The sequence below is a fragment of the Tympanuchus pallidicinctus genome, unplaced genomic scaffold, assembly GCF_026119805.1.
Source record: "Tympanuchus pallidicinctus isolate F22 unplaced genomic scaffold, pur_lepc_1.0 scaffold1, whole genome shotgun sequence".
In the NCBI taxonomy this organism is placed as follows: domain Eukaryota; kingdom Metazoa; phylum Chordata; class Aves; order Galliformes; family Phasianidae; genus Tympanuchus; species Tympanuchus pallidicinctus.
Window position 1 is genome coordinate 55,029,819 of NW_026294618.1, and position 19,027 is coordinate 55,048,845.

Consider the following 19,027-nt stretch of genomic DNA (forward strand, 5'->3'; position numbering starts at 1 on the left):
GCTACAAACATGGAATACAAATTGAGTGAGATGTAGGAAAACATCTGCCAACTAAGATCTCACTATAACATTTTACTTTGGCCCAAATCTTTAAGCTGAGCTTAGGAGCATGGGGAGACATTTTATTTGGGTAAAGTTTCATTTCAGCAATTGCAAATTCTCTCCAATTATAAGGTCTAAAAACATACAAACAAACCCAGCCCCAAACAGGTACAAGTTTCTCTACAGCACAGCAAAAAGACTAGTTAAAGAACAGATAGCTGTTAGGTAAAGCAGTATGGAATTTTCAATACTCATGTGTAGCAGACAGGAAATTTCTTTAGAAACATCACATGAAAGACCCATGCACCTAATGATGCATGTTGGTGCAGTTGGGTTCTTAGAACAGAGGACCAAAAGGAGCTGACTGATGCGGATAGGGATGAAAGCAGGAGATCTCCAACTTTAGGCCACCTCCTTGGATGATTTTAGATCATTTTCTAAACAGAAAACCAGTGCAACTTTTTATGACCACTGTGGTATAAGTGAAGACTTTGGAGTGTCTTCTCTCTGTTTTTCTTAGCTATTTAATTGCAAACTTTACTTCAACATCTTTGCAAGAAGCATAGTTGTTGTGAAAGGTCACTCACCACTCCATACCTTCAGAAAAACTCTAATTTCTACAACTACTGATTCTACCTCTCAGAACTGTTGATTCCAAACATACAAATAACGAAACAGATGCAACAGCAGGCAAAAAAGCTGGCATTCATTTTATATTGCACTTACTGTTGATAACAATATTCAAATCTTCCAGCATCTTGGGTTAAACCCAAGATTTAATTTTTTTTTTTTTCCCTCATATTTTTGGGCTTTCACACCTACATCTATACCCACCCTGTGGACTTCAGTTTGCAGCTGGGTCCTTGAAAGAGAACGTTTGTTTTCCCCTTTTATTTGAAGCAAACCTGGCATGAATATAATTATACATTGTTTCATTTGCAGTCCAGTGCAAAAACCACATGGAAAATGAAGTAAGCTCTTCATCTTTGTGCTTTAAACAGCAAAGTGAGTGTTCTGATGTCTCATAAAAATAGTCGAGATCAATACAGCTTATGCCTGAGCCTAAATGAATCCTTGGACCAAAAAAAAATGAAGCTAAATCTTACTGGCAACATCTTTGTTGTGTTCATAGCTGTAAGTAATCCTGTACTGATTTTTCAGTAAAGAGATCAGAGGAAAACTAAAAACTAAAGAGGTTTTACGCATACCAGGAACATGAAGAAGAGTTTTCCACCACAGACTGACTCCCGCTTCAAGTATGCAAGAAAATCAAAGTAGAAATAGAAATATTTCAAACAAGTTTTATTTGGTACTCACATGCTATAAAGGTTTAAAGGAAAACTACATATTTTGGACACTTTAAAATATTGTGGCTATGTACATGGAAAATTAAAGAAAGTGAGTATGGAATCCAATTAATTTTACTGTGTCACGAACTATTATTGAAAGCATTCTGACTGAATAGACTGAATAGCTTCCACGCATTCTGGCAGATAAGTCTCTTTTTCTTTGCTTTTCCATTGCTTTTATCCCATCTCCTGTGTAGGATGAACGCTTGGCAGCAGCAGAAAGTCATTTCTTCAAGAACTCTTCCGCTTTTGGCTCAGAAGATTTCTTCTGCAAGCACAGACTTTCTGCACAGCTTCCTATAACCGAGCTCAGTGCTCACTAAAGGCAGGTGCAGGAATCTGAGTGGCCATTCTCTGTCAGCACGAACCGAAACCCCGTAAACCCCATTTCCACTGCTATGGATCTACTCAGGGACTTCAACAAACAACGCATGAAGCCCCGGTTGCTGTTTCCAACTCAAACACCCCGTGAGTTCTGCCTGCAACAGCACGGTTTATCACAGCATAGAAAGGTGCACAATGTTACTGTTCTGCTCAACAACAACTGAAAGTGAGGGATGGCATAATGATGGTAGAAATCAGCATGAAACTAAAGAGAAAGCAACCTGCGTTGCTCCTCTTATCACTCAAACTGTAGTGCATTATAAAAATCACACGCTACATACAAAGCACAAACAATGACCATTTTCCATTTGCTCTGAAACGAGCAAAACCAAAAAATTCCCCAAACCTGCTTTATCATCAAAAAAATCAACTATTTCAGGTTTCACACAGTCTTCAATCGTCTGATAAGGCAAAGGAAAAGTCTTCCATCATTGGGAACAGCAGCAATTTACAGGACTCAGAACAAGGTTACTCCCTGTGCACATCTTTTATAGTACTGTGAACGTGAATGTAACAAAAAATAATCAAGTTTGCAGTACCATTTTATTACATTTTTCTAATTTATTCAATTAAACAATTTATTTCTGTACTGAACAAAATTCATAAATACATCATCTAGGAGAACGATAGGTTTTCCTCTTGTCCATGAAAAAATAATGCTTTCAAATTTTCACATTTTAAAACCTGCCTCGTTTTGTGTTTTTAGAGAAAATGTGAGAAGATCATAGTGACATCTCAATTTACAGAACGTCCCTGTAGGAATTACATTTACAAGAACCTGATACAGAAGCCGATGCTCTGCCCCCATAATTAGAGTTCTCTGCAATAATATTTAAACCAACAGGTTTAAATAAAACACCTCATTAACTCTACTCATAGAGCAATGAGGTATTTAATTTTCAAGTATCAGAACCACAAAGTGTAAAAGATTCTTTGCCAATTTTACAATTATGCCTTTTAAACCAACACCCACCTGAAAAAAGAAGAAAAAAAAAAGAGAAAGCCCCACCACCCGAATCATTGCTTTCAGATTCCAGTGTCTTGTGTTCTCAGGAATGCAGAAATATCCATTTACTAACAGAAAAAGCTCATTGGAAAAAGCCATATTAAGTAATGCATGTGAAGCATGATTTTTCTAGTGATGAAAACTATTAGAAAGGCGATCCAAGTCTATGTCCATCATTTCTTCTGCTGGTTTTACTAAAGTCCTTCCAAAAAGAAAAAAGATGTTCAAGAAATCTTTAAAAAACCTGGAGAGAAAAATAAAACACTCCTTCATTGCATGGAAGAAACTCCCACTGACTGCAGAGATGTTTTTGTCACCTTTGGTTCTTCAGAAGAAATAATCAGATCACTTCTACAACAGAAGGCATCGGAAATGACAGGTCAGCAAAGAGTAGGAATGCTTAATTCAGAACGCACTTAAGCAAATATTTTATTGAAAGATGATTTTTTCTTATATTTTAGGCAAGAGAAGGTAAATTAGGGTTGCCCAATTTAATTTCTTATGCTAATAACTGTTTACCCAACATCTTTTAAAAGCTACAATGCAATTCAGAAAAAATCTGCTGTGCTGCAAACCACCACTCAGTATTCATGGCAGCAAGAACTTGATGAGGGAAGTCATTCAGAATTTGACATAAAAGGCAGCTACCAGCTCCCTTTCAGTGCATGCATTTCAGATGTTACATTTGCAATACTGGAACATGATTGCAGATCATAAACTAAGAACAACAGCTGTCACTGTTATCATTTCCACTTGAAAGCACAGGGCAAATGTTTTCAAGCAACTCCTAAAGGCAAATAGCACAGTGTAACTGAGAACACCTCTCAAATGAAAGATGAGGACTCATCATAATTCACACAGCATCTGCATGCTTGGTATACATAGCTTTACAAACAGAAGATTTGCTCCTCTCCACAAAGAATTTTGGGTTTAAAATGCTTGAATTATTCAACCTGTGTCAAGGAGAAGCTCTAGATCCACATCACCAACTGTAGTGAACTAAGGCAAACTTACCTGCTGTTTGATGTGTTTGAACACTGTCTACCTGAGGCAAAAGAGTCCCCTTATCTTCAAAAGCTAAAATTGGATTCAGAGGAATTCCGGGACTGTCGCTTCCATCGTTGTTCAGGGCATCCAGGCGGGATGGTTTAGAACCAATAGGTAGATTTATGATCTCTTCGAAGTTATCGTTCTGCACAGACATTCCATTTTCCTCTGTATTTTTCTCTGGGTTGAGATTGCTGAGAGAGAAACGTAAGCATCTCATCATACACTTAATTCAGAACACAAGAATAGTCCTGCTTAAAGCAATATTACAAATTGAAACTTGCATTAATCCACAGCATTCTTTTAGCCAGTGAAATGAAAATGTCATGACTACCACGGCAGATGAGCTGTTGTTACAGCAAGTAGTGGGATTTGTGGCCTTTCTTGGCTTTCATAAGCACTGCCATATTTGAGTGCTGAGGTGCCCTTCCTCATACTGCAAATCAGTCTAACTGCTCTCAGACGAGGGCGCTGTCATTTTTGTAACTCTGGATCACCACCTGCCTCCAGTTTTTGAGCAGCCTCTTCTACCTGCCACTCACCCAGAGAAAAAAACTCCTGTATCAATTCAGCTCTCCTTTTCATCCCTCTCCACTGGGCCTTATTTTCCAGGCACAGCTTGACTCTTTCGTGCAATGACCAGTCCAGACCAAAAGCAGCACCTCCTGGCATCCCTCACATCTCCCCAACTCACAGGGAACGCTCTCCAGGTGCACCTACACTTCTGAGAACACGCATCACCTTGTGTCAGCCCTCACATCTCTCCCGACTCTTTTATTAGCTGCTGTCTTTTAAATCCTGCTGTCTTTTCATGCAGCGTGTGCTGTCTTACCACAGGGGAGGAACTAAGGTGCTACTGTGGTGAACAGGATGACTAATGGCATCCAAAGTTCTCTGAGAAAGAGGGAGTGCCCAACTATCACTTCAAAGTCATGTAATCTTTCACGGGTGCTTCCTGAAAGCCCTTCACTGCCAGATCCTGGCAGTCTGGGGCACGTGTTCCCATATCACAGTTCTTCAGGTTGTTAGGAAATGCTTCAGCACAAATGCTCAAATGCATTTTCCTAGATTTGAACAAGGCTATCAATGTCCTCAGGCCATTTCTGAGCAGGTAGCTTGGTTTCACAGGCTTGTTTTCTCCTGAGAATACAAGTACTAGTCTGAAAATAAAACAACAAAAAAACAAACAAGAACAACCCAACAAATTGTGCCTGCAATTGGCAGAAGCTTTCTTTACACTGACCAGCCTGCTAGGGTGGCCAGGTCTTTACAATTACAGAATTGTTTCACAGTACTTCCCAAACAATGGAAAATAAATATTGCACTTAAAAAGATGGTAGGTAACACGTCATCTGAAGCCCAAATTTCCTGTAAGAACAGCATGCTGGTTTTCATATCAAATCTTTTCCAGCTTTTCAAACTATCACCAGTTCCCTTCCAGAAAGGCAAGGCAATCCTGTTTTCTTTCTTTTTCCCTTCTTTTCTCTTCTCTTTTTTTTTTTTCTTTTTCAGCCTGTGAGCATGCTAAGCAAACTTCAAAATGGAAAGTGTTTCACTGCACATGGCTTTGAAAGCAGACCCAGAGACCCTGCTTTCTGCCTGCGAGAGACCCCGTGTCACATCACCCAGCCTTTTCTGCTGGAGATCCACTCAGTAACAATCTGTGAAATGCTTTAATACTAATAAAAACTGCTCCATCACATGTAGTTATTAGGCTATTATTTGCTATAAGGTGTCACGTTACTTATCTCATCCCCATCTTCTGCCAATAACCTTACCAGAGTTAAGATAACACAGTATTAAAAAATCTGATGGAGGGGGCGGGAAAGAGGCGGGAAGATGAGGTTTGCTCCTGCATTGAAATTAGGCAGTACATTTACCTGTGGAAGTATTGGCACAATGAAGAGAAGCCTTCTGTTTCTGCAAAGTTACACTTATTTTTCTGATTGACCCACTAACTTGATAAATAGTTCTCCATATTTATTGGTCATTGCTTTGTCAGTGTTACACATCAAGTCATACTAGGATTCAGAATTCAAAGTTCTCTTTCAAGATGTGCATCTGTATAGTCACAAAGGGGGGGACAGAGTGTGGGGGGGAAGCCAGGGAAAAATCACGACTAGATATTTTCTGGTTTTTATGCTATAAGATATAGTTGGCACTCCACCGAATCATTAAGGAGATGTTTAGTAGAAATAAAGGGAAAAACTGAACGGTGGAATTCATTTCCACTGGACATCTTAGGGGCCATAATCTCAAAAGCAGATTAGACAAATTCCTAGGAGATTGGTATGCCCTCCAGCTTCTGGTAATTAGCAGCTTTGGGACTACTTGAGCCTAGGGTTGCACTTGCACCACAACACATAGTAACCCTTCATTGACTAAAGGGTCTCCTGGTACTTAGCTTTTTTTTTTTCCTCCCCTCTTTACACTCTTTCCCTAAATGACCTCTATGCGTCATTGAGGCAAAGAACACAAAAAAGGAATCAATTTTTGAACTACTTCACCTGTGTTTACCGTCTTATGTTCCACTTACAGTGATGTCTCAGTGCCCAGCACTGCTGGGAATTTTGGCAAAAAATTAGGAAGTGGAGAACAAACAAAAAACTCCAAGTGAAAGATGAGTTCTGTAGCTGTTTACAACCCCAAACTCTATCATTCTGCTTCTTTCAGGATTTTACTGTTCAGTACAGCATGAGAAAATTAGGATCTGGAATAAGTTTTGTTGGAATCTTTCATAATATGTGAAAAGTTTGAAAATATTTTACCTTACATACTATTTTCAAACTGTGTTTCAAACTCACTTTTTCCATTTGCTGGGAAAAAAGCCCACAAAGCCACCACAATCAATGTAGAAGTGTAAGTCATTAATAATGTAGTATCTCCATGAGTAATTCCAGATGCTTTACTATCTAATAGGGAAATTTCCATGACAAGCTTCATTTAGAAGTATATTTAGTGCTGTCTTTTCCATTGCACTACACTTGGATGAAAAGAATTCAGTGATTGTAGCTTGGAACCTCCCACATGGCACACCACTGTAGGAAGTGCAATGAGACTGATGGTTGCTATAGGCCTTAATGGGCCTCAGTCCTTTGTTCCTTCCTCTTGCCCATACACACATATTCTAGAAATCTCCCAAGCAAAGGGGGACTTCAATTTCTGGTTGGAAATCTGAGCTTTCTCACCCTCAAAACATCCAAATAAAAGCCAAATCTTTCGTAGGGCTGGAGTGAGATGCTCACAGAGAACACTGTCTATATTTATTACTATTGCGTATGCTACAATATCAGGTATATCTAGGTGCTAGATATGGCACACAAGATGCAGTAGCAATGGTGTTGGCACCTGTGGCTTTCACCATGTGATAAAATCTGTGCTGCCATGTCTTCCTTCCAACAGTCTGCCGAGCTGCTTAGGCTAACACCACAATTTTATGAAGTAATTTAGCTCTTGCCTTCCCATTCAGTGTGGATGTTCCTCTAGAGCAGACAGTCCCTCTGCACTCTATCCTGGCACATCACTTTCTCCTTCCTCAGCCTCATACACACATTGAATTTTTGTTCATGCTCTTCAGTCTTACCTATTCACTCTTCACTTTGGCTATTCAGATCCTCCTTCGATACCAAATACGATGCTACATGACAGCATTCATTAGTGTGGCACATTTTATATTACAGACATCAAGGTGCATCTAAGGTTGTGAGTGATTAACAATTAATCGTTGCCTGAGATAATTATGAGACAGCTCTATGCAGCTCATCTAATGCAGTTCAGTGCTCAGAGTCACTGACAGAACTTATCTCAGCAGGAGCATCTTTGTCAGCATGACAGCAGGCTAAGATCCCTCAGGCATATGGAGGGACAGAGAGGGCAAATTCCTCCTTCAATTAGTGCCAATCACATCCTGAAGCCTACTGCCCATTACAGACTGTGAGATGGCTTTCCACATTCAAGTTTTTCCATGCATATTCTGGCACTACCTGCATAAAACATGAAAGGGCTATGGGATTATTTGGCTTTCTGCTTTTCTTACTAAAATTGAAGTAATTGACAGCTCATGCTTATGTAACAGATTTCACTTGGTTCAGCACAGAGCTTTCAAGCATTTCTATAATTTCTCAAAATCTGAGTGACTCGCCACACAATACAAAGAGCTCCTAATGTTAAATATCTGCCTCCTCAAACTTTCCTTTCAAAATACAGAGTCAAAATGAGTAGTTCTATATCTTTTGTTTAACAATCATAACTTGCTGATTCTTCAAGCAATTCACAAACCGAAGCATCCAGGCTGTAAGCACAGTGTTCACTATTCCAGTCAAGAACTAACTAACCCTGCAAATCCAGATTGTTTTGTATGAAGCTAAATTCATGGAAAGAAGCAAAGAGAATTGCCCTGTCAATTAAGTTTCAATTTATGTAATAATTGCTGGCAACACCTTCTTTCAAACACTGCAAAGAATGAAGTATGTTTTCACAAAATTCTTCAGTTGGTAAAAATGTTAAGTGAAAGATGTTAAAATTCTTTTCTGAACACAGGAAAAGATAAAAATAAACAGGAAAAGTGGCAGATTAAACAGCTGTGTCTCTTACTTAGCTAATGAATACATGGATCTGAGAAAATGATCTATTACTTTAGTAACTCTTATCCTGTGAACACCCTCTAATACTCAACAATCCTCTTACCTGTCCATAGTTACGGGGGGTTGATGTGAAACAATCATGTGTGTGCAGGATACGGGTTTCCCGCTGTTTGGAGACTGTGTTGCATGCTGAAGCTGAGGTCCTCCTGAAGGTTCCATGGGAGATGTAGGACTGGTTATGACTAGAGGGAGAAAGCACAATTTCATACAACTAAGCAACACCATCTTCCTTCAAAGTAGGATAAAACATTCTACAAAAGATAGCACAGCTAAGGTAAGCTACACTTTAAAAATTTAGTTAATCCCTCTGCTTTCTTTGTCAAGCTTTGGACATATCAGTTTCACAGAATTCAAAGTTAAAATTTTGTTGGTAGTAATAATCAATCAGTTTACAATCACGTAAACAATATCAGCACTTCACCTGGTGGTCAAAATAGGATGATATCTTACAGGACATTACACTTGTTTGTTTTTTCTTTCAAAATGCCATAAAGAATGGAATAGAACACTGGGACATCAACATTACCTCTTGTTTCCTGAGTTGATCACTAGCTGTAAACCAAAAAGAAACAAGGGGAAAATCTCCACAGGAAGGAAATTTCAACAGGTACTAAATCACAACCATAAAATGCTGCAAAGAGCAACCTAAAATTGGATGACACGCAATGACCATATGATGTCACTGGCCTGCCTTAGGATGTTCTTCTAAAGTATAACTACAGTCTTCTGCTTTCTACCTACAGCCATACTAATTCATATATAGCTCTGCAAAAGGAAGCAGTGTACTCTAGCACCTGTTACAATAATCATAAGAACAATTTAGTATTCGTAGGCTTCAATGCACTTATCTAGGCCACCTAAAGCACCTCATCTGAGAGCCCTCCATTCACAGCTCCTGTTCTGCTATGACCTAAGTGCTTGGACTGAAGTCTTCAATGCTGAGTGCCTTAATCTGGTTTTATATAAAAGATATTAGCCATACAGGTATTAGCTTACAGATTACTGCTGCTACAGATGGACCAAGTGGGAGTTATGTCAGTTTTAACATTTAAAAAGAAGGCTGGTTCTTTTGCTTTGGAAAGGCAGAGTTATTTCCTCTTTTGAGGCAGAGCTCAAACAAATGACACAAAGGTGATGGATTTTGTTTCACTGTGTGATTTGGCCACTCCTATACAGGTTTCTTCATTTTTTGCCAAACAGTAAGATTTAAAATGAAAAGAAAAGAAAATAGCAACAGAATTTCAGCCTGGAGAAAAGAAGGCTGCAGGGTGACCTCATTGCAGCTTTTCAATACCTAAAGGGAACCTACTGAGGGGAGGGGAATCAACTCTTTGAAAGGGTTGATAACTGCAGGACAAGGGGAAATGGTTTTAAATTGAGGGAGGGGAGATTTAGGTCGGACATCAGGGGGAAATCCTTTACCCAGAGAGTGGTGAGGTACTGGAACAGGCTGCCCAGAGAGGTTGTGGATGCCCCGTCCTTGGAAGTGTTCAACGCCAGGTTGGATGGGGCCCTGGGCAGCCTGGTTTAGCATTAAATGTGGAGGTTGGTGGCCCTGCATGTGGCAGGGGGGTTGGAGATTCATGATCCTTGAGGTCCCTTCCAACCCTGGCCATTCTGTGATTCTGTGATTTGCCAATGGTCAGAAGCAGTCTGTTGGTACGTACTATGGAAAGTTAGAGCTGGCTGAAGTATATCCATTAGCGTCTTCAACTCAATATCATATCAAGATAAAGCAAAGTCAGAAACAGCAAAGCAGTCCTAGGAGTGAGGGCACTTTTCTACTTCCCCAGTCACTGATGGATCCCAGCTTTCCCTTGGCACTGCAGAAATGGAGGTTGAAATTCCCCTCAAAAACTGACTACTTGTTTTTTGCCTCTGGAAGGAAAGCACAAGCCTCAGGTCGTAAAGCCATTTTTACTTTCAAGAATTATTTAAATGGTTGACAGCAGCTTTATCAGTGCCTGCAGTAACAGATGGCACTCCAGACACATTCTGTATTAGCAGTTCCCAAACTGTTTTGTTTTGTTTTTTTTTTTTTAATTAAAAAGATAATATGTAAACAAATAATTTCCAAACACATATTGAAATTCATGTCAAATAGTTTTCTGGCAGTGCTCATTTGCACATTAACCATAAACACAAAGGAGAAAAAAGGAGTATGAGCAGCCAGTGCCGTTATTTGTCCTCTTTTGTTACTCAATGCAAATACAAAAGAGAAATAAAGATTATCATCACTTGCTATATTATGCTATTACAGTTTAAGCTACTTGACAGATTGTCTTCAGTATATTTAAATCCTGCTAATTAGTATTTGCCTATTGTTGAATATATGGTAACTTTTATGTTGCTTCCTTTATTCTAAGTATTAAAGTTCAGATTAAATTTTATCTAAAAAAACCAGAGGGGAAGGAAAAAAAAAACAAAAAAACAGTGGAAACAGAATTGAAGAAAAGACTGAGTGTGAGTATTACAGAGAGACTGTAAGGCTTTGTAACAGCTGAATTTTGAAAGAAAAGATGTAGAAATTAACATCAAGTGAATAAAGCAGCAGGTGTGAAAGAGAAAGCATGGGGGAATATTTAGGATTGTGAACGGTTTGTTTTAATGACAGATCCTATCTCTAATACTATGAAAAGAGAAACTGTAAAATCACTGGCCAAGTCTGTAAAAACTAAACTAGTTAACGTGTTGGTTTTTTTTAACTTTATAAATAATTAAACTTGGTAAGCAGCTCCCTCTTGTTAAACCAATGTAATAAAATTACTGAAACAGCTGACCCATTTAGTAATGGATAATTACCGATGCAGAAAGGCTAATTAAATAACATTTACTAGGACTTCAGTTAACTCTTCTAATGGTTTTCTTAACTGCAATTGTGCTCAATAAGCATTTATTCACCTGTTGTACTCAGGGTACAGTTAAATACAATACCTGCTTCTCCAGAATTATTTGCCTTTGATATATGTCCATTCTGCTGGTCATTGGGTTTCTACAAAGGAAGCATAACGTTATACATTAAAAACTGCACCAGAGGGAGGAACTGAAATGTGCCCACTATTTATGCATGACAAGTTTGTGGCACTGACCTTATCTACAGCTTCTACACGCCTAGTTCTCTTCATGATCTCCTCAAGTCTCTGCAAAAAACACGAAGGAGGAAAATAATGTTTGCTAGCAGTAATCTAAATTTTTCTCTCCCAAATCATAACTGTCTGCTGTTTACCAAAGTTGCATTTGCTTACTGCAAAAAGAAATAATTTATTTTTTTTTTTTTACTTTTGGCAATATTATCTGTACTTTCACATCAGGCTACACTGATGAGGACCACAGCTTTTCTAAGGACACCTTAACTTTGTGAATAACTTCCTACAGCAGAGGTGGAAGCTAGATGAATTACAGCTTCTCTGCATGTACTGTAACCTTATCATAGAATGACTTGGGTTGGAAGGGACCTCAACAGTGATCAAGTTCCAACCTCATGCCGCATGTAGTATTGCCAGCTGCTGGATCAAGTACTAGACCAGGCTGCCCAGGGTCTCATCTAACCAGGCCTTAAACATCTCCAAGGACAGGGCATCCACAACCTCTCTGAACAACCCGTTTCAGCACCTCACCACCATCTCTGCAAAAAACGTCCCCCTGACATCTAATCTAAATCTCCCTTCCTTTAGTTTAAAACCATTCCTCTTTGTCCTATCTACCCACACATCTACCTTCTTCCTTTCCAAGCGCTCTTGCTCTTCTCTTTGGAAATGCTTTTCACGTTCTAATCGAATCCTCTCTGCCTCTTCCCGTAGGCGAGCTTCCTCTTCTTTCTGAGTTGAGATGGTGGACAAAAAAAGCAAGGGAAAAAATTACTATTTGAGGACAGATTTACACTGATACCCACTCATTTATATGTATTTGCAACACCTTGGGATTTAAATCTGCGAACAACCTTCTCAGACTGAATTGCACTTTTTTTATTAATCTATGTTCTGCATAACATGCAGAGATGAATAAGGTTCTTTGCCTGTTCTGACTGGCGTGTACTGACAGCAGACCAGATGATAAATACATTTCCTAACCTTCAGCATTGGAACAGCAGCCAGCAAAGCATTCAAGAAATCCATGTATTGAGTGGTGGATGCTTTTGGAAGTCAAAAGAAGTAGAATGCTTTATTTGGCCAGCAGAATTATTGCTTAGTGAGGCCAAGGACAAACAGCCACAGGTACATTTGCACAAGCTTTCAATTCCTGCTTTTTAAGTTAAATGTAAAACTTCACTGGAATATACTGTAGAAATGCTTTGCTGCCTTAATGTGACAGTGTTACACAACGGAACTACTGTAACAGTTTATTCTCACTAGACCAGGTTGCTCAGTCCCATCCAACCTGGCCTTGAACGTTTCCAGGTATGAGGTATCAGTGGTTATATTGGTCTCTAAACCTTCTACAACTGTATGGACAAACAGTTCTCTCACATAGCACCATTCATAAACTTCCACTGTTACAACCCTATTGATTTTTTAATCACAGGATTTGCTCTAAAATAAGCAACTTTTACAAGAAAACAAAAAACAAAAACAAGCTAATCAAAAACTGCAAGCTTTTGTCAAGAAGCATCATCTTTACTCTTTGAACCACTCCATGAGATGAATTCAGCCACACACATCACATCACACCACACATATTCACACTGTGTAGCATTTCTATTTTAAGCACCCCTCTAAATTAGGTGCTGCACAGAAATTCCAAGAGGGGAACATACTTGTTTCTGAATGCGCTCCATCTCTTCTCTCTCCTTCTGTTCTCTCTCTTCTGCCTGTCGACGCAGCCGTTCTTCCTTTTCCCTCTCCTCCTCTGCTTCTTTTCGTTTTTTTTCAGCTTCCTGTCTGCGAGCTTCTTCTTCTTCTCGGCGAGCTCTTTCTTCAGCTATCCTCTGGGACAGCTCTTCCTTCTTTTGCCTGCAATCATGAAAAAAGCATAAGATAAAAAGAAAAAAAGCTGACTCCTGATCCAAGACATCAGCACTGCAGAACAGCTGGAGAAAGGCTACACTGTTTTTTCATTCATAAGAACCTCAAAAACATCTGAGCAGGGTGAGGCCAAGACACCTCTTCTGCTTCCAGCAGGCACCAATGATGGTAGATGCCCTACTGAACAACATAAAACCTTTGCAAGGTTTTACTTCTCCATTATATGACAGGATTCCAAGCTTTTTCAAGATTCCAAGGATTCCGAGTTTTTTCAAGCTCTAATGAAATACGTATCTATTTGGGATAGGTTTAAACATTATAGATATGTTTAGATATACATTTCCATGAAAAATTAAATAAAAAAAAATCTGGGAGAAGTGCAGTGTCTCCTGCACCTTAGCACTGTGCTTCGTATATTACAATATAACAACAAAATATGGACAAACATTTGCTAGGAAGCTGCTAAAAACTTAAATTCTCCACTAAAGAGGCACAGGATCACCTTTCAAGCTCTTCTCTCTCCCTCCTTTCTTGCTCCTCTCGTTCCCGCTGCTCACGAGCGAGGCGCCTCTTCTCTGACAGCAGCCTTGTTGCTTCCTCAGGATCTGTTGTACCTGCAGAGGTCTTCACAGGGGCTGGGGGTGGAGAAAGTGCTGGGGGAGGAGGAGGTAGGGATGGGCTGGCTGCTGAAATAGATAGGAAGAAAAACTGGTCTCAACAGGCACAGTAGCCAAGATAATACTTGTATTTTTCTCTCTTCCTCTCTTTATCTTGTTCCACCTCTCTCTCACACAGGCCTACCTCTTAAAAGGAAAAGAAAATACAGTTTCAAATATTCCGTAAAGTATTTTCAAGCTTACATGGAGGAAGAATTTTATAAAAGCAATGAATACTTACTTTCCAATGGAAGTCTGTTTTGTGAAAGCAGCTTCAGTAGGAAGGTTAAGCCAGCTTCTCTGTCAGAAGAATAAATGCTGACAGGGTCTCAATGGGAGGAATGCTGACTCAGCAAGTCTCTACCATTATATTTGCTAATTTTCAGAGTCAGAAATTACATGTTGTAATATTACGTTTTCTTCTGTTTGATAGACTGTAGCTGAAAATGAGAGCCACACTTTTTGGTGAGTAGGCCAGTCCCTTTAAGTGACTTTGTGATCTCAAACATCCAGTGCCTGTAGTGATTTGTAGTAGTAAGGGCAGAACACAAACTGTTAGCAGCTTTGCAGATATTCCAGCTTTTACCAGCCAATTAGAATTTCTGTAGGTACTTTTGATATATGTTATGGCTGATCCACAACAAGAAACTCAGAGAAACAGTGCAGCTTCATACACGCCTTGCCACTAATGGTAAACTGTGGCTTGAATTCAAACCCTAAGAGGCTTTGCTGTCACCATTCACTAGAATTGCTCTTATGAAGGTAAAGATTGCTTTCCCTCCTTCTGTATTCTTTTTAAAAATTGTTCTTACAGTGGTGAGGCAAGCACTTGCTTCATATTATATTCTTTACCCAGGACCATCTCTAGCCAACTGGTAGAGGAGACATCACAAATTTTTCTCAAGTTAAATACTAATTCACACTTTTGCAAGCTTGCCTGACATTTTCTAGCACAGGCAAAGGACATCTCTGCTATGCTTTTTCCCTGGAGGCCAGAGGCCATTAATAACACACAAGCTAACTTGAAGGAAGCACTCTCAGGGTAATCACATCTGGCAACATGGACAAAAAACGGGTAGGGAAGCATATGAACTAGTAATTGAGTCAGGATCTTGAGAAGATAAATGTGAAGTAAGTCATCAGAACTGGCAAGGAGATAACTTCAATCTACATTTCTAACTGATATTTAGAGTATTGTTTTCCTCACCTCATTAACAGCTTCCAGTAGGGGTTTCATAGAATCATAGACTCACCCAGGTTGGAAAAGACTTCCAAGATCATACAATCCAACCATTCACTCATCACCAGTATTTCCCACTAAACCATGTCCCTTATTACAACATTTCCTAGTTTCTTGAACACCTCCACAGACAGTGACTCCCCCACCACCCTGGGAAGCCCAATCCAGTGCCTGACCACTCTCTTGGAGAAGTTTTTCCTAACATCCAACCTGAATCTCCCCTGGCACAACTTGAGGCCATTCCCTTTAGTCCTATTGCTAGGAGAAAAGGCTGACTACTACCTCACCACAACCTCCCTTCAGATAGTAGTAGTGACTGATAAGGTTACCCCTGAGCCTCCTCTTCTCCAGACTACACAATTTTGGTTCCCTCAGTGACTCCTCATAAGGCTTGTGCTCTACATCCCTCATCAAGTTTCCTCTGATGTCCTCTCCTATATATCACTGCATGCACAAACACAAATTCAGCTGCTTTCTCTGCTCAGTGTTCACATCTACTGAATTCTGTCTTTTTTTTTCATCAATTCATTATAGGTCTTTCTACAGATCTTTATGCGTGCTCACTTTGAATTCAAAGCTTATACTTATACAAGTCCTTTTAAGAGTTCCAGGGCCTGTTCCCTTGCCCTGAAGAAAAGCGGTACAGTTCAGCCTCTCACACTGCCAGTGTTCAGTATATTCCTAGGGAACAAACCTGGGCTAGGCTAACCCCAAAGACAAAGCAGGGAACTCAGAAAAATCTGCCTGACTGGAAGAAAAAAGTAAGTAACCCGAGCGCTCCTAAAGTCTTGGAGTCCTTTATAGCTATGCTTAGTAACCTTGGTGACAGAAGAAAATGTGGCATTGCAATTACAACCTGGGCCAGAAACACAGTAGAGAATGCTTGTAATAGTTAAATGGTAGAAGTGACAGAGTTCCTGAACCTCTGCCCTTGTCAGTTTACTAACATGGACCAAAGCAGGGCTGTCACCTCTGAATGTAGCACAGCTTTGCAGTGCTTGGGCTTTACTTCTTTCCTTCAGGTGCTGACTCTGGCAATGTAACACATAGCTCATTCAATGCTCACCTGCCCTGTTGTCAGAAAGGACGAGGACAACTTGCATAGGTGCACCCAAAATTCCATTAGAACAATAACAGCATTGGTAAAATAATGAGATTTTACAGCAAAAGCTTGAACAGTTCCATCAGTGATCATTATCTGCTCACCTTCTGGCTACCTACACAGCTGACAGGGGTCTGAACCAGGCGAATTAGAGGCCAGTTCAGGTAACTGGCTGAAATCAACTCCTCACCTCCAGGAATGAAATTCTAGCACTAAAAGTTGCATTTGCTCCACTCTAAACTCTTGGATTCAACCAGTGGCTAAGGTTTGACAGTTTGGGCCCCTACCTGCAAAGCAAGATCTGTCCTTATGCTTAGGTTCCAGTCTTAGGTCTCAATCATCAGTGACTTTATTCCCTGGTTTTGACAAAATACATCCAATCTGAAGTGCTGTTCACCACTATGACTGCAGTATCTTCTCCCCTGCTTCTCTTCACTACCTGCTGTTTCCCCACTGCAAACATGAACTACTTTACTTTCAGATCCCTTTATCATAGACAACCTGTTTCCACACTAAGTAAACCTGTCACTACCCAAATATTGACCAACTCTGCAGAGAAGTTAAGCCTTTCTTTCTCCTGAGCTGAAGTGCCAAACAAACATCTCCATGTTTTTCTGGACTTTACTTTGGACTTGGAAAGTACTGCATGTAAATGCTTGCAAAAGGTAACCCTTACAGGTATCCTCAAAGTACTTTGAAAAGGAAGTTTTCTATGATGCAAGCAAAAGGCTACCAGAAAAGCAATAAAATCCCATCCCATCATGCCAATCATCTCATACCTTCTTTACATACCCATTACCAACAGATGCATCTTTGTGGTATGACCTAGGAACCACACTGCAACTACTGTTAACAGGAGTTACTGAAACAAATGTAATAATTTCACAAGTTTTCTTACAGAACAACAACCTCCAATTACTCATCTTGCAGTTAAATGCAGGATAATTAATACATAAAACTGTTTTCTGAAGGACAGTCACAAGAGAATTTATTACTATTAAATCAAGAACACCAGGTAACCCATCCTGTCTACGTCAGGGGCCACAATGGCCATTCTATCCCATCCTTGAGATACTTCAATATTGTATTTGCAATGGTCTAAAAATTCTATTAGAACAAGCCAATATTTCTCACTTTCAGATGTATCTTTTCCTCTTCTTATGACTTGTTATCATTATTGTACGTTGTATCTTCTTGCATTCCATCTTACCCTGCTAATTTCCCCTACCCTTGGTACTCCAGCAATATTACAGATAAGCAATATTGTAGATAAGATAGATATGCATCACTGTACTATGCATCTAGCAAAGCTGGACTTTCTCATTGCTCACATTACCTCCGTTAAGTGATGACTTCCTGCATGGTTGATTTTCAGACCACTGCTCTTCTATTCCAGGTCTGAAAAAAACTTGTATCATGATGTGAGGGACAAAGTCTACCTTTTCTGTACCAAAAAGTCAGAGAAAACAGATGTGCAAGACAGGTGTGCCTGTTCTGGCTGTTGCAAAAGGAGGGTTTCAGTCTGTTTATACTTTTCTCATAATTAACATACATACGTAGGTGTAACATTCTGAAAAACTTAGACAAATACTTGATAGAAAGCTATCTAAAGCTTATTGATTCAGAAAAAGGGATGGAAGAACATGAAAGACACTCAGGCAATCCTTATCCTCAACAGGAGTTTCTCCTTACCTTGAGCAACATCTTCCTGGACAGCAAGCTCTTCCTGATTTGCAAACTCTCCAGCACCTGCTGATGTTTCTTTACTCTCTTCTGTCCTCTCCTCGTTGGTCTTTTCAGCCTCCTTTTCTGGTCTTTTCTTTTCATTCTCAGGTTTGATATCTTTTTTTACAGGCCGGATATTGCCAGGAGAAGGAGGACGTGCCTGAGTAGAAGGAACTTTGGAGGAACCAGGTGGGGAAGTTATCTGCTTGAGCGTGCCAGCCAAAGAAGGCAAAGACTTTGATGCATGCCTGTGTAATCACAGAGTGACAATCAATGTAAGACATGCTCTGCTGTACATCAGCATACCACCTCTACAATAGCTAAAACCAAAACAACTTCCCTATTTCTCTGCTATCAAGCAGAACTGCTGGAACAACCAATGAGCTTTCAGTAAAAATGTTTCTCTTTGTAGATCATGGGAGCATTGACCCAGCCAAGAGGTAAGAAACCAGGTACATTGCTCCTTTTTCCCTTTCCTTAAAAAGCAACAGCTTTATTACTTTATTTTTCTAAAAACAATATCATCTTTACTTTGTTGCATACAGAAAACATTTATACCACCAAATAAGGTTGCACTGATTTTCCTGTGGAGGCTAACGTTTAATCAACAAAACAATTAGAGCTGGTTATAGCTCAACCTCCAGCTAAAGCATGTACTTGGCTTACCAAACTGGAGAGGGAGCTGGAGATCTAGCTTTGGGATTGGAAGAAAAATGACCTCCTTTCAAGTTGGCTGAGAAGTTGGATGACAAATGGTCTCTCTCCTTTTCTTTTTTGTCAGTCTATAGTTCAGCAAACAAAGACAAAGTCAAGCCACAGTTCACACAGCTAAGAAAGCAAACCAAGCTCAGTTAAGGATGAGGAGTTGTGGG

The 19,027-nt window shown here is 39.8% G+C and overlaps 1 protein-coding gene across 12 annotated transcripts in view; it reads right to left on the reverse strand.

Annotated features, from left to right (window-relative positions):
* Nucleotides 1–1,329: 1,329 nt before the first annotated feature.
* The window catches only part of MAP7 (microtubule associated protein 7), a 103,655-nt gene continuing 85,957 nt past the window's right edge, over nucleotides 1,330–19,027 (reverse strand). For 10 of the 12 annotated variants that reach the window (XM_052674707.1, XM_052674718.1, XM_052674647.1 and 7 more), the window contains exons 9-18: nucleotides 18,822–18,937; nucleotides 18,123–18,403; nucleotides 13,935–14,118; nucleotides 13,225–13,420; nucleotides 12,188–12,289; nucleotides 11,561–11,611; nucleotides 11,406–11,463; nucleotides 8,515–8,653; nucleotides 3,796–4,022; nucleotides 1,330–3,025 (exon numbers count right to left, since the gene is read on the reverse strand). In XM_052674707.1, coding sequence (XP_052530667.1) covers nucleotides 3,006–3,025; nucleotides 3,796–4,022; nucleotides 8,515–8,653; nucleotides 11,406–11,463; nucleotides 11,561–11,611; nucleotides 12,188–12,289; nucleotides 13,225–13,420; nucleotides 13,935–14,118; nucleotides 18,123–18,403; nucleotides 18,822–18,937 — 1,374 coding nt within the window. In that variant the 3' untranslated portion in view covers nucleotides 1,330–3,005. Of the gene's footprint in view, nucleotides 3,133–3,795; nucleotides 4,023–8,514; nucleotides 8,654–11,405; nucleotides 11,464–11,560; nucleotides 11,612–12,187; nucleotides 12,290–13,224; nucleotides 13,421–13,934; nucleotides 14,119–18,122; nucleotides 18,404–18,821; nucleotides 18,938–19,027 lie in introns of all 12 variants that reach the window. The other 2 variants (XM_052674656.1, XM_052674666.1) reach the window with 2 other exon arrangements.